This window comes from Solanum verrucosum, unplaced genomic scaffold (genome assembly GCF_900185275.1).
Source record: "Solanum verrucosum unplaced genomic scaffold, falcon-dt-bn FXZP01000218.1, whole genome shotgun sequence".
NCBI lineage: Eukaryota > Viridiplantae > Streptophyta > Magnoliopsida > Solanales > Solanaceae > Solanum > Solanum verrucosum.
Genome location: NW_026020464.1, coordinates 2,178,824 through 2,201,342, shown reverse-complemented (window position 1 = coordinate 2,201,342; position 22,519 = coordinate 2,178,824). Strand labels below are relative to the sequence as shown.

The 22,519-nt window shown below is 30.5% G+C and overlaps 1 protein-coding gene across 1 annotated transcript; it reads right to left on the bottom strand.

The window, feature by feature from the left end:
- Window positions 1–15,823: 15,823 nt before the first annotated feature.
- LOC125808886 (uncharacterized) lies at window positions 15,824–16,852 on the bottom strand. Its single transcript, XM_049488556.1, has 2 exons — window positions 16,370–16,852; window positions 15,824–16,271 (listed from the first exon to the last, which is right to left on the bottom strand). The coding sequence occupies exons 1-2, from the start codon at window positions 16,818–16,820 to the stop codon at window positions 16,036–16,038; spliced, it is 687 nt and encodes a 228-aa protein (XP_049344513.1). The 5' UTR covers window positions 16,821–16,852; the 3' UTR covers window positions 15,824–16,035.
- Window positions 16,853–22,519: the final 5,667 nt, after the last annotated feature.

The following is a 22,519-nucleotide window of genomic DNA, read 5'->3' as shown; positions in this document are numbered from 1 at the left end:
AGGAAATCCCGCTTAAACGAATTTTTTTAATTGAAAACCTGTCTATATATAAAATTATAGCTTTTAAATTATTTCTATGTAGAATTAACTGTTATGAGTTAAGAATAAGTATATCTTAGGTACAACTGAAAATTATAGCTTTGGATTGTAATCATGTAAATTTTATAATTCATTTAATAAAATGCATTTTGAAATTGTTTAACAAATCTATATATGTATGAATAGCGTTGATACCGTGCATCGCGCGAGTATGTATACTAAGGCTGGGAATTGGACAGGATCGGATCAACAGGACCGATTTTACCGAAATAGGTCCTCGTTACCGGATTTATTTACCGGAATCGGGTCTTACTGAAACCGGTTTTATCGGAAATTCCCAAAGATTCCGCCCGGTCCCTTAGTTACTGATAGGAGTCGGTTTGGACCGGACCGGAATCGGTTCTTACCGGATCATTGTGTACCGGTAATTTCTTTTTTATTTTTTTATTAACTTTAATTATTATATAATATTATATTATTAAAAAACTTCAATTTAAAACTTTAAAGTTTCAATTGAATTTAAGTTTAAACTTTAAACTTTAAAGTTTAAAATTGACTTTAAATTTTAAAGTTTATATTGAATTTAAAGTTTAAACCTTAAAATTCAATTTTAAAGGGTTGGGTCCTTTGGCTGGTGTATTGTTTGTATGTTATTGTTTTAATGGGTATCGAAATGAGCTCAAGTATGGATAATGAGTTGTTGGGTTGAAATCTGTTTATTGTTAAAATTGGATAATTTGGATTGGAGCAAATTGGGTAGAACAAAAATGGCTAAATAGATTACAATTATGGCCATATAAGATTTAAAACATAACCGAATTGAGTTGAGTTAGTGAATCCGGCTAGAATTTTAATACGATGAATTAAGATTGATTAATTAACGAGCTTCTTAATCTTAACGAAATAAAATAGTTAACTTAATTATAAACTAATTATTTCAAGAATGTAAATTATTATATGACTAAACTAATTAACCAAATATTTAATTAAAGTTAAAATCTTTTTGAGACGATTTTCGAATATTCATAAAATATACTAATTATATACATAACTATTTAAGACATATATATTATTTAACAATTATAAAAAGTGACAAAACTATTTAAAATGACTTGAAAATATTTGAATTTTAGAGAGTCAATTATTTCAAATCTGGGAGGGTCAAAACTGGGTGTCAACATGATAAACCCATTCTCATTGAATCAAAGTAGTCTACAACATATTAGAGATTCATCAATTTATTAGGCGAAAGAAGTCGTCTAAAGATCCATTAAATAACACTTACCGATCACACTTCCAAGAGATTTACATATAAATAATGATGCATTTACAACGGATTTTGTAGCCACTTCACAGGACAATTACAATTTAATATTACACAACTAAAACATCAATTCCCTATCAATCCAACCCTAATTCATCATAAAATAAGCAATACTAAGGACAATAATTATCATAGAACAAGGGTTTTACCTGACGACGCAAGAACCACGATCATGAACTTCATCAAAGCACATTAACAGGCGGTGGTGGCGCGTCAGCATCAGACTCCTTTATAAAGTCTACCAGAAACTTTGCCATAACTAGGAAAAGACCCAATATAGTTGCCACGGAACTCAACCAACTCTTAGTTACTGATAGGAGCCGGTTTGGACCGGACCGGAACCGGTTCTTACCGGATCATTGTGTACCGGTAATTTCTTTTTATTTTTTTATTAACTTTAATTATTATATAATATTATATTATTAAAATACTTCAATTTAAAACATTAACCTTAAACTTTAAAGTTTCAATTGACTTTAAGTTTGAACTTTAAATTTTCACAAATACTTATAACACTAATTTTTAACATCGACACAACTATTGCCCATTTCATTTTTTCAGCAACCGTTAACACCATTGAATTGAATTTGTGTTTTCTTAGGAAGGTAGAAAATGAGCGATGAACCCAGAAAGCTTTGTTTTTAGAAAATCCCGCTTAAACGAAATTTTTTAATTGAAAACCTATCTATATATAAAATTATAGCTTTTAAATTATTTCTATGTAGAATTAACTGTTATGAGTTAAGAATAAGTATATCTTAGGTACAACTGAAAATTATAGCTTTGGATTGTAATCATGTAAATTTTATAATTCATTTAATAAAATGCATTGTGAAATTGTTTAACAAATCTATATATGTATGAATAGAGTTGATACCGTGCATCGCGCGAGTATGTATACTAAGGCTGGGAATTGGACAGGATCGGATCAACAGGACCGGGTTTACCGAAATCGGTCCTCGTTACTGGATTTATTTACCGGAATCGGGTCTTACCGAAACCGGTTTTACCGAAAATTCCCAAAGATTTCGCCCGGTCCCTTAGTTACCAATAGGAGTCGGTTTGGACCGGACCGGAATCGGTTCTTACCGGATCATTTTGTACCGGTAATTTCTTTTTATTTTTTTATTAACTTTAATTATTATATAATATTATATTATTAAAAAACTTCAATTCAAAACTTTAAAGTTTCAATTGAATTTAAGTTTAAACTTTAAACTTTAAAGTTTAAAGTTTATATTGAATTTAAAGTTTAAACCTTAAAATTCAATTTTATATTAAAGTTTAAACTAATATTAAAATAGTTGAAAATTAAATTTCTAAAATGACTTGGATTAAATAAAAGAGACTATTTTAAAAGAAAATCAAGGCAAATAGCCGTATATTTATTCAAATAAATAAATTGTATAATACAAATATTAAAGGTGTCAAAGAGTACATAATCTAGGTATTGAATATTAATTATTGTACTAACAATTGAAACTTTTTTAAAAATCTTTTCGTAACTTTTGTATCATTTCAAAAGAAACATTTTTTGGAACTTGTATTTGTCGTTCTTCTTCCATTGCTTCCATGCCATCATCACTATTATCACCAAATATTTCATCTATTTCGTCTTCTATTTGACTATTTAACTGTGGTAGTCCGGTATTTCTTCTTTCGGTATTGACCCAATTTCAAAACAACACCGATATTTCCAAACTATCCTTTGCTAATGAATATCGATGATCTCCAATCATAAATCTCACCGCACTAAAGGCTTGCTCCGAAGCGACCGATGATGTTTGAATCACTAGCACATCTCGAACAACCCTAGCAAGGGTAGGAAATTGATTTTCACGATTCTTCCACCATACTAATATTTGAGGTTGAAGTTGTCCTTCTTCATGCCTAATAACCCGTGCCTGATTGAAATATAAATCAAAATTATCATTAGTAGAGGATTCAAGTTCAAGATAATCATCCATCCAATCATCTGTATCATCACTTCAAGGCCTACAAAATGGAGGTTCAACTATTGGAATATTTTTTTCCATAGTTTTATATGTATTATATAACTCTCTAGTTTTTGTATATATGCTACTTTTACAATCTTCAACACTAGGAGTTTCATCATCTTTAATTTCTAAATTTGCATAAATCTTTTCAACCATTCTTTCAACACCTTTTAATTTGTAATTTGGGTTGAAAGTAGTAGCAGTTAAATAGATTTGAGGAATAGGAATTATTTTTTTTTTGAATTTTTCAATCATAAAAGCAAGTGAATCTTTAAATCGATCTTTTCCTCTATATTTTTCAAATTCAGATGAAATAGCACAAATATTTACTAAAACAGTAGAAATAGTTGGATAATATTGACCAGAAGCAGCATTTGTTGTTTTTATAAAAAACACTTAAAAATTCAATAAGTTCTTTTGTATTTTCCCAATCTTCATAGCCAATTCTTAAATTTGGATCTGTATTATGACCATTAAAAACTAATTGTACCGGCTCTTGATAAATATAAGCAACTTCAAGCAACTCAAATAAAGAATTCCACTTGGTGCATACTTCTTTTGGAACTTTTCTATATGCAAGTCCACATTCTTTACAACGATTTTTAAATTCTATAATTCTAGCTTTTATTTTAGCTTTAAAAATCCAATTACAAGCAAGTCTAATTTTTTCACAAGAAATTACAAATTGAGAAATACCATCTTTTACTATGAAATTATACACATTTGCGGCACACTTAATATGAAAAGAATCATTATCAAGTGGACAAAGTCTACATTTTAAATAATCAATTACTTTTAAATTATTAGAAGCATTATCTAAAGTGACACTCATTATTTTATCACATATTTCATAAAATTGTAAAATAGAGCTTATTTTTGTTGATATATAAGAACCAGTTTTAGTTTCTTCAACATATTTATACCCTAATATCGTTTTTGCATGTTTCATTCATGGTCAATCCAATGGAAAATAATTGTAAAATAATCATTATCATTAGGACTACGTCCCATATCAGAAGTAATAGATACTCTACTATCATAATAAACAAATAAACAACGAAGAAAATGACAATATTCTTTTTGATATTTAAAAAGATCACTTTTAATTGTACTTCTTGGAATACCTTCATAATTTGGGTTATACAATTCCCGAATATAATGAACAAAAACCAGGATGGGAAGGAAATGAAAAAGGTAAACCACAAACAACAACTATTTTAGCTAATTCTCTACGATCTTTTTCTTTACTATATGTGTGGTGTGTGCTTCGGCTAGCCGGGTTAGTCATATTTAATACACTTTGAACCATATTAGAACCTCCAACTCCCATAGAATTTTCATATGGGTATTCCATTTCTATTAGCCATTTCTATATTATCTAGGCGAGCAAATTCTTTATTACACTTTCTCAAATGTGTTCTTAGTCGTCCTGTTCCCCCTTGTGTACCCGTAGTAACATGTTTCATGATCAATTTACATTTCGTGCAAGTAATAGTAGTTTTTTCCTCATTTTGTATAAAAAATTTTCATACTAAAGATCTTTTAGCACGTACATCAGTCTTTAAAAAAGTAGGTAAAGAGGGGACTTCATCTTGTTCCGGTAATTCAGTAGTCGGACTAGTAGGGTAGGGTCTCATCATCTTCCTCATTTATTTCTACTTCCTCATCTAATTCTTCCTCAAAATTAGTAAAACATCTATTTAAAGCCTCATGATCTACTTCATTTTCGGAATTAAATTCAATAAGTCGTGAGTCTCGTGTAAAAGAAGTTTCATCAACATGAGTATAATCATTAGTATTAATTCTAAATCTAGGAGGTGGCAAATTTTTAGAATTAGAATTAGTTCCTCCTCTCCTATTATTTTTTCTTTCTGACATTGGTCTTTTACCACTATTTCTTTCCAAATTCATGTTCAAGTTTAAAATAATTAATATTATAAAAAACAAGCAAGATAATATAACAAAAAAATAAAATAACTTAATTAATAAACAAATAAAAAATTAAAGTTGGAACGAATGTACCGAACGTCTACGTAAAAGTAGACGTATAACCAAAGCCGGAATTGAGAGATGCCAATTGAAGCTTCCGATTTACTTCAAATAAATCTCCAAAATCCGAACTCCAAGTCAATATCACAAAATAATAATTATGAATTTATGAGAGATTGAAAATTGAGAGATTGTGTAAGATGTTAATAAAATAATTTGTGAATTTTTTATTTAAATAAAAGAATATGGGTATAGGGGTTAGAGAGGGGTGGGGGGCTGTTTTGAGCCAGCCCAACGGCTATAAATTAACGTTCAACTTTTTTTTTAAAAAGTTTAAAATGGAAGTGACCGTTGAACCGGATCAACCGGACAGGAATCAGGCCGAAACTGGTTCTTACTGAACTGGATCAACCGGATAAAAAACCGTATTTTGTTTCGGTACCTATTCGGATACCCTATAAGACCGGTTCCTTACCGGTTCAACCGGTACCAGACTTACCGGTACGGGAACCGGACCGGACCGGCCAAAACCCTGTCCATTTGCCAGCCTTAATGTATACTAGTAAAATATATAAGGAGAAGTAAAAAGTGACAAATGTTGTCACCATAAAAATCTAATAATTACTATTTAAAAATAAATATATAAATAAATTAATAATAAAAAATAAGCTTATATAAATAAATTAATAATAAAAAATAAATAAGTTTATTTTTATTGTAAAACAATACGTAACTAAAAAGCAAAAATGTGGATTTTCATAAGAAAATTGGGGTAGTTTTTTTTTTTCAGTTTCTTTAATTTATTAAATTCTATCCGAATTGTCATTAAAACAATTTCTCACAGTTAATCGAACGTCAGAACAGAAGTGAAGTTTTGCTTCTTCAGAGTGAGAGAAACACAGTGAAGTGAAAATTGTTTCTTCACAAATACTTATAACACTAATTTTTTTGCATCTTCTCTTTCAATTCCTTCCATAGATTATTGTCTCATGGATAATTGAAATTTAGTTTATTGGAAATACTAGGAATTATGCATACGCTTCTTATCTCCTAGTGCATCAGTTTTTATATAAGCAAAAACATAAGTCAATGTCTAACATCCTATTCTGATTTTTGAATTTCATGAAGATTGATAGGTAACAACAAGAATTTTATGTTTCTTTTTCAAAATTTATCATTAAGAAATAAACTAAATAAAATACTACAATATGCATCAACACTAGATCAATTAATTAGGAATATAATTTATTTATGATAAATCATATAATATTGTTGTTAGTCAAAATAGACCATCTTTTGAAGAAGTCGGTTATCGCAGATGAAAAACACAAAAGATACGATGATAATTTTAGACTTCCAAATTGTTATCGCTCTACTGATGCCTTTTTCCTAAAGGTACGTTAGAAAAAATATTTGCCAGAGAATGTATTATTTTGTGGGAACCAAACAATTTCTCAATTACGAATGTTACAACATTCACTTTTAACAGTTGCACATATATATAAGAGTATCAAAGGTTGTTTGCCTATATTACGCATAAGGAAGGGTTATATAAACGCAGTGCCTTTTATGAGATCGATACTCGGATATAACGTATTTTTCATGATAAAAAGACAATTGATAGTGACTTTACTTGGGAAAAATCTATTTCAAAATGCAATGAAACTCGAAGGTTGGTGTTGCACAACTCATTCTTGCTTGAATTGATTCTACGAGATGAGAAGGTATGTGCAATTATATTCCTTCATAATTATGTTAACATATATAAACGTATTTTATCTTATAATCATTCTATAACTCTTTTTCTCTGTTTTGTGATTGCAAATGGGTGATATGCTTTACTTAATTACTTTGTTCATAATTAATAAATAGTGTTGTTGGCATGTTTTTGAAATATATATACACTCTACAAATTTACATTAAGGGTGTGTTTGGTATGAATGAAAACATTTTCCGGAACATGTTTTCCAATTTTCTCATGTTTGGTTGAGTTAAATGTTTTGGAAAATGTTTTCCAAATCAACTCATTTTCCTCAAATTTAAGGAAAATGACTTTCCTTCAAAACTTAAGGAAAACATTTTCCAAAAGTCTCTTCCAACTTCCAATTAAAAAAAAAAATTGTTGAAAAAATCAATTTATTTTGTCTCTACCCTCAAATCAGCCCCCCAACCAACCCCCCAAAAAAAAATTAAAAATAAAAAAAATAATTTAAAGCTTGTTTTTAAATTCAATTTTTTTACCACCCTCACGCACCTCCTACCCAGCCCCCCACCCACCCCACCCCTACCACCCCCCCAAAAAAAATAATTTTAAGTTTGTTTATAAAAAATATTTTCAACTTCAAAATTTCATTTTTTCACGCTACCCTTGACCCCCCCCCCCACCCACCCACCTCTTACCCAGACCCCCACCCCCCAAAAAAAATTTTAAGTTTGTTTTTAAAAATATTTTCGATTTTCGATTTCAAAATTTCATTTTTTCACCCCTACCCTCGACCCCCCACCCGCCCACCCCTACCAGCCCCCCTCCCCCAAAAAAAATTTTAAGTTTGTTTTTAAAAAATATTTTCAACTTCAAAATTTCATTTTTTCACCCTACCCTTGACCCCCCCACCCACCTCCTACCCAGACCCCTCCCCCCCCCCCCCCCCCCCAAAGAAAAAAAATTAAGTTTGTTTTTAAAAATATTTTCAATTTTCAATTTCAAAATTTCATTTTTTCACCCCTACCTTCGACCCCCCTCCCACCCACGCCCTACCACCCCCCCCCCCCCCCCAAAAAAAAATAAAAAAAATTTAAGTTTGTTTTTAAAAAATATTTTCAATTTCAAAATTTCATTTTTTCACCCCTACCCTCGACCCCCCCACCCCCTACCAGCCCCCACCCCCTACCAGCCCCCCCCCCCCACCACCCCAAAAATAATTTTAAGTTTGTTTTTCAAAAATATTTTCAATTTCAAAATTTCATTTTTTTCACCCCACCCCACCCACCCCCTACCAGCACCCTCCCCCCCACCACCCCCAAAAAAATTTTAAGTTTGTTTTTAAAAAATATTTTCAACTTCAAAATTTTATTTTTTCACCCCAACCCTCGACCCCCCCACCCACCCCCTACCAGCCCCCATCCCCCAAAAAAAATTTAAGTTTGTTTTTAAAAAATATTTTCAACTTCAAAAATTCAATTTTTCACCCCTACCCTCAACCCACCCCCTACCACCCCCACCCCACCCCCAAAAAAAATTAATTTATGTTTTTAAAAAATATTTTCAATTTCAAAAATTATTTTCTACCCCAGTAAAAATAAAAGATATTTCTCAAAAAAAAAATCATTCATAAATCAAACTCTAAAAATCTTTTCCGGAAAATATTTTCTACTCACTAACCAAACATGAGAAAATAAGTCAAAAATCAACTTGTTTTCCAGGAAAACATTTTTTAGGAAAACATTTTCCTTCGTACCAAACACACCCTAAATGAATTGTGTTTTGACATAATCTACTATTGGGGTGAGATTTGCAACTATGATCCGTGAACTTACTTTTCAATTCTCCAAATTCCATGCATTTATGAGTTTGATAGTCAATCATATATTCGTAGGACAAAAAAACAATGATTTTTACATTATATATGCAAATTACATTAACACCAAACATGACCAGATTTACATTAACACAAACATGGCCAGAATTTTAGAAATTACGATCATAAGCAACTCAATACCATAAATGTATGTTCTTTTGTGAAAAATGAGAAGTTTAAAGTTGTAAAAGTTCCTAAGAATAGAAATGCATAGTAAAACCTCTATAAATTAATACTCAATAAATTAATAATCTCTCTAAAATAATATTTTTCTCCGGTCCCGACTTGGGCCAATAGAAAAAATCACCAATTTTGATAAGATAATAAGATAATATATTTCCAGAAGTCTCCTATATAAATATATGGTCCCATTAATATCATAAATTAATAATTCTTTAAAAATATAAATATATCTAAGACAATTTAGTGAAATATGATTCTATTGTGTTTTGTTTTTTCTTAAAATTTAAATATAGTTGAAGCCTATCTCTAACTTTTTTTATTGCATCCAAGAGCTCTGGTGTTGTCTTTTCAAACTATACCATAAAATTGTGAAGAGTTCTAGATGTTATAAGTGCTTCCCTACGCTTAACTAGTTCCAAAGGTATAATATCATCTTCAACTTTATCATCAACGTTGTTTCTTCCGATGGTATCCACAATTTCTTCTAAGGTCTGGACCTCTGAACATGTATCACTTTCACCCGGATAATCCAACAGGTTATTGACATCCATTTTATTGTGGTAACCAAGATCATTAATCATGACCTCAAGTTTATGAGTGACGTTTTCACAAGTGGATTCATTCAAATTCTCTAAGATTGCATCCCCTAACAAATTTTATAGTGTCGAAAACAATTTGCTATGTCTCTTGCTAAACATTTGTTATCCAAGTAGGGATTGCAAAATTGATAGCATCCAAAACATTAATCTTTGCTGGATCGGTTTTTCCTACTTCATAGCCTTCTAATATCCTACGATAAAATTTGTTATGATAATCCACCTTGAAAGCTCTTACTATCCCAACATCACAAGGTTGAATTTTGGATGTCATGTTGGGCGGCAAGAAAAACAATTCAACATTTTGTAGTCCTTCAGTATTTCTATTATGGGCTGGACAATTATCTACCATAAGCAAAACTCGTCTACCATGTATTTTGTGGTCAAACCAACGAATATATTCATCTAAAAACACACTTGTCATCCATACTCTTTTGTTTGCACGATAGTGACAATTCAACAAATATGATACATAAATTAGTAAGATATAATGATTTTTATGTATTCGTTGTACTTTATGTATAATATTTTTTTATGTGAAATCAATAAATATGATACATAAATTAATAAGATATAATGATTTTGATATAATCAAAATTAACCTTTATTAAATCTCAAACCATTCTTTGAATTATCAAATATTAATTTATCGATTAAATTATATCTCTATAAAATAATAAAATTTCATGATCCCACCTATATTAATTTATAGAGGTTTTACTGTACTTAGTAAATAATATTTTTGTCTAAAGGTATCTAAGACAAAATAAATTAAAATATGAAGTAATTAAGTAATTTTTTTTAAAAAAAATGAATTTGAATTTAAATCTAAATCCCAAAAATCAAGAACTTTTAAGTAGAGAAAAAATAACATTGAATGTGGTTACTTAATTTTTTAATTTCAATTAAAAGATCTTTCAATGCATGGATGATTTGTCAATGGAGCAGCAAAAGGTTAGTTTGTGGAAGGTTTAATGTTCGTTGTAAAAATTTATTGTGTAAACTAAAATTATTTTTAAAAAAATGAAAATTGTTACAAATGATAAGTTCTTCATAATATGATAAGCAATGATACATTTTTTTATTTGAATATATATGTTAAAATTAAGAATCACAAAAACTATTGGATAATCCGTTATAAATTCAATATTTTATACAATTGACGATAAATTCAATATTTTAAACGTATGACGATAAATCAATATTTTAAAGCATATATTATAAGATTGACACGATGAAATACGTTGTCCACTTTTATATGTAAGTTTTTTTAATTGACAAAATAATCAAGATGTTGAGTTGCGTGGAAGGTCACTAACTGAAACCTAATTAATAGATATTGAATAATAAAATATATTAATTTAAATTCATTTGTAGCTAATATCATTAATTAAAACTAAAACTTAAATATATCATATTGAAATAAAAATATAAATAGTTCAAAATCATGCTTTAAATTAAGGTAAAACACAATTAATAAATTAATTAAAGGTAGTATGGTAACCAAAGGTTGACTAGAGCATGATAGGGGTTGTGTGAGCGCATTTATGATTTTCACTAATTTAAAAAATAAATAAATAAAATAGCTCTAAAACTTATGAACTAACCTTATATTGGTTTATTGTCATAAAGTATTATATTAAATAAATGGTGAGGTGCTAAATATGTTAACATTCTCTCATATATATATATATATATTTTATAATATCATTTTACAATATGTCAAATCTTTAAATTACTCAATAAATATATAATTATTATGACATTTATCAGTGGACAGCGCATCGCATGGGCAGGGGCGGATCTACATGGATCCAAGGGAACCCCCTTCGTTGGAAAAATTACACGATATATATAGGATCAATTTTTCGATTTATATGTATATACCAAGTGATGAACCCCCTGAACATAAGCTAAGGGCTTGGTTCAGTGGTAAAGGGAATTCAAGAATTCGCAATATAAGTGCTGGGTCGCGGGTTCGACTCCCTGTAACAACGTTTTTCCCCATATTTCAGCCGATTTTCATTTAATTTTCTAAATAAATGAAAATTTTGTTTTGTTTGAAAACCTACTGAGATTTATACTATTTAATTAGATATTAATAAATAAATTAATTTTCCACTTTTATAAAATTAAGTAAAACTTATAACGTTGTTGTCATAATTAAAATTAAAAATACATTCTCTCATACTCATTTTAAGTCAAACGTTTAATTTATATTTGATTAAGGAATAATATAATTATAAGTAAGATTACATAAATAAGACTAATCATTTAAAATTTATAAATAAATACAATTATCGCGATATTTTTCAATCTTGATAATTATTTTCTCGACGCAAATTTTATTGCTACAATATGATCGGATTTAGAAGTATTCCTTAGTTAGTTTCAAAAATTAAATAACGTTTGTATACAACAATGACAGAGACAAGACCCATAATTATAGTTTAAAAAAATATATTCTCTCATACTTATTTTAATGTTATGTCAAACATATAATTACTCGATTTTATTGTTTGTGTTGAGGTAGAGTTGAATTTTTTTTAGTTGCTTATATCTGATCCGACCCATTTATATTTGACCCGCCCCGCTTATATGGATATTAATAGTGTGCTTACTTATCTTTTTGAACCCCCTCGATAGAAATCCTGCCTCCGCCACTGCGCATGGGTACGTATACTAATTTTTAAAATATATGAGGTATAACTAGTACAACTTGTTTCAGGGTATTATTTTATTAATTTATATTCTAACCTAGAAATCCGTGTTCTATTTTTCTTGTTTGTCTTTGATTTCTCTTTCCTTTTTTTCCTCCTTATTTTCTGTTCTTTTTTTCATAAATCTATTTTGAAATTAATTTAATTATTGGTGTATATGAAAAAATATTTTATTTTTTTACTTATTTAGTTTAACAAAAACTTTTTTTAAAATTATCATATTTATCATCAAATAACTACATAGGTATCAATAGTCAAATTTAAAAATTTAAAATATAATTAATAAGACTAGTTTAGTAAAATGAATCTTTAACATAAATACAATAAAAGATGTATGAAACTTATAAAAAAAATAGTGAATAGTTGTTATTAAAGTTGCACATTAAAAATTAAGGGGTTATGAGCATAGAAAACATGATTATGGTTATTATTATTTGGCATTTGGCTCTAGAATTCAAACATATACTTTTTACTGTATTTGAAATAAATGAAATTATAGTTGAACATGGAGTCATGTTTTATTTTTGCAAAACAAAATATTTGAAATGATATTCATGTTTGAATGTACTTAAATATAATTTTAAAAATCAAAAGTGAGTTGAAAAATCAGATTATCTAACATGTTTTCCAAATTTGAAATATATATTCGAGTTGAAAAAGTTGTATTCAGATGTTCATTATCAAACATCAATTTTTAAATTAAGTGAAAAAATATCATTTTTTAAGAAATAATTCTTATGTTTGAATGAGTCCTAAAAGTAGAAGTTAAAAAATATGAAATATGAAGATATTTTTTTTTTAGTATGATTAATAGAAAATGAGAGAAAAAATAATAATTTTAGCTTTCTTATGGTCAATTGAAAATTGTCTTGTTTCAAATAATTTTTTCTAGATTTCCAAATCATTTTGTATAGTTGTCTATCAATCTATGTCATCCTTATTTCATAGTTAATTACTATCAATTAAAATTACCTAGATTTATAGTTATAGAGAGAAAAGCAAAATATAAGACATTAATTATTATCCATATTAATTAGAAGATGATCTAACTAACATGGATAATCACTACCTAAAATGCTAAAAATAAATAAAAAATTATTAGTCAAAAAATATAATTTATGACTTTTGACTTATAGTCATAAAAAAAAAGAGTCAAACAAGCTCTTTGAAACGACTATAAATAAGGGTGTATACTAGAGAAGGTAAAACAAAACATTGAACTAATTAATTATAAGAAAATGAGTTTTCTTCCTTATTGGTTTTATCATTTTTATTATTTCTTCAACAAACAAATGCTATTACTGTTCATGTAGTTGATGGATTGTAACTTTCCATAAATTTCCCATTTGTCACGCAACGATGGAACCTTGCTTTAACCGTGACAAAAAGTTTTTTTTAGCCATAGAAGTGCTATGTGATATTTAAGTTCACAAGTTCTAAGGATACTTTTGATAAGTTCTCTTTCTTTCTTAACCTATTTTCCCAGTCATACCAACATATAAAATGAACCCAGGGGAGTCTGTATCAATTTGTTAGTTTTCTTTACTCAAATTTCCCTCTTAAATGATCCATTCATGATTTGTTTCTCTCTCTACTTTGTCTTTCTGGTTTCTCTGTACTACTAAGTTGTTTTTCCTATCACAGTAAACAGATTCTATATCCTTGAAAGGAGCTTGTTACTTATGTCTCGGGACATTACATTTCAGGATAATATGGAACTTTTGGAAGATGGTTACCAAAGTGATGTTATCGGAGAGGCCACCCCTGATGTTATTGTCAGTGAATTTGTATGTTTCTCCACCTTTGTTCTCCCGTGTCTTTATTTCCTTCTTTTTTCATTTTGTGCTCCATTTCATACATTAATGATATGTTCTATTAAGATCTTGAATTGTACTGCTACTTACCATACATTTGATCACTTGAGACTTTTATTTATTCATTTCGTTCAATACTTAGCCTAATGGAGGGTGTCCTTGAGCATAATGTCACGGACTTAGAGTTTTTGCTAAAGCTCCGTGTGACGCTTGACAACTTACTCACTACTCTTTCAATGCAAGCTCAAGCAAGCCTTTAAGATTAAGATCGCTTAGAGAATGAAAGGATAGACTTAGAAAGAACAAGAGACCTTTGGAAGAAGGCTTTTTGTATTGCTTTGGAAGATTGCTTACAACTTGAGTGATGCCTTGCAAATGAATGGCACCTCTATTTATACTACCATCTAAGGACTAAAGTGTAAATTAAAATTACTTTACAAGTCCCTAAGATATTTACACATTGGTCCCTTTCTAGAGAATTCTACATTATCTAGGACCTTCCGTAGCCTTCTTGAGAAATCTAAAGGATTCTAGAGTTCTCCGCAAGCTTCTCCTCAACTCTAGAATCTTCCGCCCCTATCCGGATGCGGAATTTGACTGGCTAAGTGGCGGGATGTCACAATAAGCTTATCAATTCACTCCATTAGATTAAGTTTCGAGTCAGCAGGAAGATATGTTGCTCGGAGCCTTGTGTCGGATCTTTCAAAAGCTATGCATTTTTGGAGGATCCGACACAGGTTTGGCAACATTGTTGGGAGATCCGAGCAACAATTGGGGGAGGGGAGCTTATTCTGAGTTATTTTTGCTATATGGAAACTATTTCCTCTTTATTTAAAGGTAAACAACTCTTGAGAAGCTCGCGATTACTTATCGTAACGTTTTGTGCAGATGAAAGGTGAAAAAGAACTTATTGAGAAAATACTGAACACAGAGATTAACATATTTCTAGCAATCAGAGATGGCAGTGCACTTATGCAGCACATGGAAGACTTCTATTACATCACTCTGTTAGAGGTACTTGCATTTCCCATTTACACCTTACCATTCTGAACTATGTTGCTCAAACTCTTCAAAATGTCGACAGGTGCAAGTCAAGTCAGATCCTCCAAAAGTAGTGGACTTTTGAGGATCCGACATGTGTGTTGCAACATTTTTGAAGAGTCCGAGTTACATACATATCCAACATGATATGTACTTACTTTTTTTATGCTTTCTAATTCTTTTTCCAGAATGTGAGATCAAACTATAGAACTGTTCCAAGGCCACTACTGACAGAAGAGAAGAACATATCAATTGGCTAAAATGGAAATTATCAAAATTCACCAATGTTGATATTTCAATTTCCTAAGGTTGTAATTAACAATAACACCAAAAAATTGGCTACGTTTATTGTATATATGTATGATTTTTATTTATGCAATTGTACATTGTTTGGTTATTTTTGTTAATTGTTACAAAATTAAAAAAATGATAGAACAATGAAAACAAGTAATTGTTCTAAAATAATTGCCTTGAACTAAAAATAGAAAAAAAATTACACTTCACAAACAACAAAGAAATGACATGAAAGAAACATACAATCCAGAGGACTACCACTAGTTCTATATTCTACTAACCAATAGTATCATTACTACCTAGATCTTTGACTAATAGATAAAATCGTTCTTCCAGGTCTCAAGATTCAAACTATGAGTATAGTGAATATCTTGACAAGGAGTTCTAATTTCACTTTATGCTGAATCGCGCTCCAATACAGATAATGAACATTGGGCGGAAAAAAAACTAGTACTACCTTTTACATATGCAAGCTTTTTGAAAGATTCTTAGAAAAGTTTGTTGCATTCATATTATAGCTCATGATTTTCAAACTTTGCCTTAAAATGTCAACTTCCCTTTCTCTCTTGAGTTCTTGTTGTTCCTTTGAAGCTATTTCCTCTTTTAGAAGTGCAATTTTTTCCTCTTTTTCTTTCAACTCTCTATGCATCTCCTCTAATAATTCCATTTGTTCTGTTTTCCAACATAGTCCTCTTCCTAGTCAAGCAAATCAAACACATTAGAAGGACAAAAAAACCGACTTTCTGACATAACAACTGTTCGTTGAGTGACTATCTGATGAAATTTAAACATACCTTGATTTGTCCTATGAATAAGTTCATCAAGCTCAATCTTGATAGCAAAATAAAGTTGTTTCCATTTCTCAATTGCTTCATCTCTTCTAGCTTCTTCATTCCTAATTTGCTCTAACAAATAACTTGTTGCTAATTGATGCCACTCTTTATCTTCTTTAACACTCAAATTCTCTATTCCTTTACACTTCTCTTCTTCTTCTTCTTCTTCTTCTTTTTCTTCCAATTTTTTCTTCAACTTCTTCACTTCCTCTTTTAGCTTCTTCTTTTCCTTCTTCCATTCTCCTTCTTTCAATGCAAATATGATCATCTCTTGTGCATTAACTTGACTCTCATGTTCCCTCATACACATTATTTCATTCACCTCACCTTGAAGAAACCTTACGTTGTACTTCAACACTTCAACCACTTTGTCTTTTGGTTGGCTTTTGTCCTTGGTTTGAAAACTTCCCATTTCTTATAATCCCTAAAGTCTCCTATACTTTTAGTAGTACACTAGTTCTATGTGTATATATAGATAGTGTGTGTGTGGGGGTGGGGGTGGGGAATAGTGGGGGGGGGGGGTGTTGTAAGATGTATGTGTAATACATTAGTAAAAAATAACCACACATCTTAGGTAAGGAAACTTCTTTTTTCAAAATTAGGTGGTCTTCTAAAATTTGAAGATCTAAGCCTAATAGTTGGGAGTAAGGTTAGAACATGATGCAAACAAAAGACTGATATTTAAGTGGAGAAGTATGGATGAATCGAACTTTGAACCATGCGTGACCAACTCTAGGGGATTTCTAAATCATCAAAAAAAAAATACAAACAACAAAAAACTTGGTACAATACATTAACAAAATGCATTAAAGGGTGTCTTAGATCAATAAGAATGGAGTATGGGACAACATGATTTTTTTTTAAAAAGGAGGCTCCAACCATGCAATGTGAAATGATGGCACTAAATGATGCAAAGAGAGTTTTGTACTTATTTTTGTTTTGTGGCTCTTGCATCAATTGATCAATTATTAATACACACTGTGAAAGATGCCTTATGTGAAAAAGAAAGAATTGGATAAGTCACATTTCAAGATATTGACATGAATGACTGACAGTGTGTCTATTGGGGAATAAATTCACATATTCCAAAAATCACATGTACATCATTTTGGAGCCTCTGATCAAGGTGGGGGTGGGGCTTCATTTAAAATTTAAATGGAATTTAAGTTATATACACTGTCGTGATAATCATTTATAGCAGGTTGTTCTTTTATTTTTCAAATCACAATATCATGTGTGGTTATAGGTTTAAAACTTATATATCATTTATCGACGGTGCATAGAAATTATACGTTTTGAAATTTATCTAATAAAATGTAGGTTTTAAAAAATGTTGTTTGTGTGTGTGGTGGTTGGGGGAGGGGGAGGGGGGGTAGCATGGGGGAAGTGTTATTGTATTATACATCAATTTTTGTACATATTTTGCCAGCTATTAAGGGGCCTACAATCTTTGCTGAAAACATGGGATACATTATTGACAAAGAATCTTTGTTTGAATATTATGATTTTGTATTCACCTGAAACTTTGACCACCAGATGGAGCATGGGTTTAACTAGTTTATATTTTCGACACAAAATATAAACAACAAAGTCCAGAGCAAAGGTAGATGACGATTATTGCACGGTAATATTTAGCAAGTTATTGAAAATTGATATGAACTTCTTATATAATAGAATAGTAATAATAAGAATTGACCAACTGATCGTGTGCCGATGAGAATAAGGATCGTTCCATTGATTCAGACATAATTCCTTGTGTTTCCACTTTAGTTGGGATGTATACTTTTGCTATCTTAGAAATGTGTTTATATTACCACTAAATTATCATGTTTACTTTTGTTTTTCTTCAAACTAATAGTTGATATATGATCAAATAATAATTAAAGTATTGGAGGTACTATTGGTCTTGGAATATTTTACTTACTAAACAGACAATTCTTCAACATTTAGGTATTTCTAGGTAGAGAAAATGTAATTTATGTACCAAAAACAAAAGACTTTTGTTAATCAAGTCACCAAATCTTGTTCTAGTTGTTTAAATGAGAAAAAAAAAAGAGAAAAAAATAATCGTTTAGTTTAGTTGAAATGTGAAAAAGATAAACCTAAATTCAAAAAGTCTACGTAAGAAATATTCCAAAGCATGATAGCCAGAAGTCCATATATATGTTAAAAAAGTCTTTAAAGTTTTAATTCACGAAATTAAATATTGACTTTACTTTTGAGAATACATTATCATAGAATTGGGATATAATCAAATATTGATCAAATATTAACAACTTTTTAAAGATTATTTAGAACCTCCAAAAGTGAAGTCAATATTTTAATTTCGGGAATAAAAATGAGCTTTTGTTGTGCAATTTTCTTCATAAAATTTCTAGCTCCACCACTGCCTTTTTTGTTTCGGGTTCACATGTTAATATACATATATTTATTTAATTTTGTAATACAAATATATGAGTCAACGAAAAAGCTAGTGGATTCGTCCGAACCCATGAACCCCACCTAGCTCCGCCTCTGATCGGAATATGATCAAATATTAACAATTTTATAAAGATTAAGTCATTAAGGTTTGTGGCTAAGATCCAAAATAGGTGTCCTTTATCAAGATAATGAAATTATATGGTATATAATGTTAAGAGTAATTTAGTTATAGGTAAAAAAATATTCTAGTATATTATTTGCATCTATATTCTTTTTTACAAAGAAAATAAAGTCTCCAACTTACTTGAAACGTGGCTCCAAAAAATAAAAAATAAAAATTGACATGCATTTCTTTGACTTTGTTAGAATACTCTTTTTTTCCCCCCTTTTTTTACATATAAACGAATACTAATATTGTTATTTATGAAAGTTTTGTCTTTTTTTTTTTCCTTTCTAGTATGGGAAATTCATCAACTTTTGTGTTTTTTTAATTAACAAAAATCTAAATTGTTTATTTAATATGCCAAGTTATATTTGCTTTACAATTGGTTAATTGTTTCCCCCCTTTTATTACAAGTATATAAAAATTTCAATTAGACACTTTTAGTTTAAATTTCAAAATTCTTTTTACATGTGTTTTTATTTATCTACTAGTAATTTAAGTTAATCATATAAAAGATTTCATCTCTTTAGTCATACACATCAACCTAAGTAGAAAATGTTCGGAATTTTACTACTTATCAAGGCAAATTCAATATAATTAAATAACACAATATAATTACATGAGAGAAGTATAAAAAACAACCTTCTACTTGACTAACTTAACTCAGATACATCCCCGATACACTCCCAATACATGAAATAGCAAGTGGTCTCAAACCCTTTTAGGAGCATGAAGTTCTTAACAAAAGTCGAGAGAAGTGTTGAGAACACCCCTAAACTTGACGAGAATTTAGGGGTTTTCACTAATGTTGCAAAGTTCGGGGATGTATTTAGCTTCAATTAGTCAAGTAAAGAGGTGTTTTTAAGTCTGCCAATAGTTTAGGGATGAAACTAATAATTTGCGCCAAGTTTAGGAGTGCTTTTGATACTTCTCTCTAATTACATGGTTAACTTAACTACTAATAAATAAATAAGAACGAACAAACAAACACAAAGAAAATCCAAAATTTAACTGAAATTGTTCTATCGCAACATTTTATTAATTAAGAGATAGAAGTGTTCAATTAAAACAAAACTTAATTTGATATAAGTGTGGCAAAATATTTATATAATTGAAATAATTTATCAGTCTTATCTCCGGTTATTTTTTAGATAAAACTACGTATACATCATCCTTCCTAAACTTGACTACACTAGGTATCTTGTTGTACCATATTTTTGTTTTTGACTGGTTAAAATACAAATCACATACTTGGAATACCATAAACTCCTTCTAGTGCTTTACAAAATGAAGTTGTACTTTAAAAGAAAATTATTCCTATCAAGTGTAAAAAAAAAGTGAAAGGAGAATAAAATATAGAATCCCTACCTTTGTTTGATTACCCAGATGGGATTGCAGCTATATGTAAATACAAGTACAAAGAAAATCATACTATGCTATCTTAAGTTCAACCAAAACTAAACTTAGAGAATTATAAACTTAGCTGGTTTATAAGTTATGGATTGGGTACTGAATTATGTGGTAGATCATTGACTTTGAATATGCCTACTATTATATATTCTAGTCTAACTATTTTTTTTATTATTGAAACTAGCAGTTTTGAAGTTATAGGCAATTTATCTGTTGTCTGAAGATACAATGGCATCGCCATCAACATTGATGGTAAAGCAATTGCTCAAACTATTCGTTCTGAGATTGCTTCTGAAGTCCAACGTCTTTCAGAAAAGTATGGCAAGTGTATCTGTGTGCATGTACAGAAATTTCTGTATTTATCTGGTAATTACTTGTGCATTTGATGAAGATAATTGAAAGAGTATGTGCATACATAAATGTGTGTATATGATGATGTATTTGAAGGATTCACAAAGTTGCGTAAAAATGAAGAGAAAATCATGTGCTGAGCTTTGCATTAAGTCTTTTGATATAGACGGATGTAGCTGAAGCTGAGGTGATTAGCAAGGTCCATGAACAAGCTCACCATTTGAATGAGTATGCCACTGTACACATATAGCGGTAGATGGTTAGACGACAAAAAATTGACATGCCAATTACATATCTTACTCACTAAGATCTAGATGACTAAAATTCGAAATAAAGACACAATAGAAAAGCACCACCCATGGTCCCGTCATGTACCTAGTTCAGATATAATATTTCATATCACAACTAAGAAATCAATTGATAAGCAACAACCTCGTTAGCAAGAGCAGTAATAGGCGAAAGGAACCCACTAGTGAAATCCCACATACCTAATTCATGATGATCGGTTGAAATTCTAGAAACCCTAGGTCTGTTCATAATCATGGAATCAAGAATCTGACTAAATTCTAGGGACCTAATAGGCGAAAGGAACCCACTAGTGAAATCCCACATACCTGGTGACGACTTCCACGGAGAAATCTTTCGATTTTGGGGCTGGAACTGATGGAACCTTGTTGCGTTCTTGAACTAGGGTTCTTGACCTTTTTCTCCTCTCTTGCTTCTAATTTTCTAAGTTTTGATTAATGATTTTGACTAAGGTAAGTTCTAGTTATGTTTCTAGGCTTAAACTGACTAAAACCTCATGATTTAGGGTCTAAACGACATATCTTAGGGGTTAAACGAAATAGGAAAAGACCAAAAGACCCCTGACTTAACTGTTGTCGAAGTGACTGACGAGCCGTAGGTCAATCGACGGTCAAGTTTGCCCGACAGGGCTTCACTAAAACGAGCATAACTTTTTACTCGGAGGTCGAATTTTAGCAAACTCGATGGCGTTGGAAAGAGGATTCAATTATCTATCTTACCATAGGTTATGGGGCACATAATTCATCTTGTACTAAGAGTTATGACCATTTGAAGTTGACCCATCAACAATTTTCAGCTAACTGGCTACTACCCTCACCTACGGTCAGACCTACGGACCGTGCATCGAATGACAGTCCGTGCTGGTCAACCGTCAATTGGGACTGAAGCTGTGCTTTAGGGGCATCGATCCGCGGACACGAACCACTGTCCGTGACCTGACCTACGAATTGTAGGTCCGGCCGTGGGTCAACACTTAGCCGAATTTCTGGTTAAGTTCTGGATGAGTTTGCTGACACGAACCACGGACCTGCAGGATGGATCGTGGGTCCTCCTACAGTCCGTGGATGGTGCCCGTGAGTGCCACATGCAACACTAGAAATCTGTAATCTGGTCTATTTTCGGATACGGGGTGTTAAAAAAGTGGATGAGGCATAGTGTATTCCTCAACAGGGGGTGACTCAATGCTTTCAAAATTGAGACATATGCCTTAGGCCCCAAAATCGAAGGGCCTAATTTTTTAGTAGTAATAAAAATATCTTAAGCTTTTTTAACAATAAAAAAATAAAGAATGTTTTAATTAGTTTCGAAACATTAAAGAATGTTTCGTTTTTATGGATCAATTTTTAAATTTAACTTCCACATAATATGTTTAAGACCACAAGATTAAAAAATATTTTGGTATATATATATATATCTTTAGTTTAAGATCATAAAAAAGTTAAAAAAAAATTATTAAAAAA

Excerpts from the sequence above, each read along its gene's own strand:
- LOC125808886 (XM_049488556.1), bottom strand. The coding sequence starts at position 16,820 with ATGGGAAGTTTTCAAACCAAGGACAAAAGCCAACCAAAAGACAAAGTG. Across the intron at positions 16,272-16,369 it reads TATTCATAGGACAAATCAAG|GAAGAGGACTATGTTGGAAA; the intron begins GTATGTTTAAAT and ends TTGCTTGACTAG.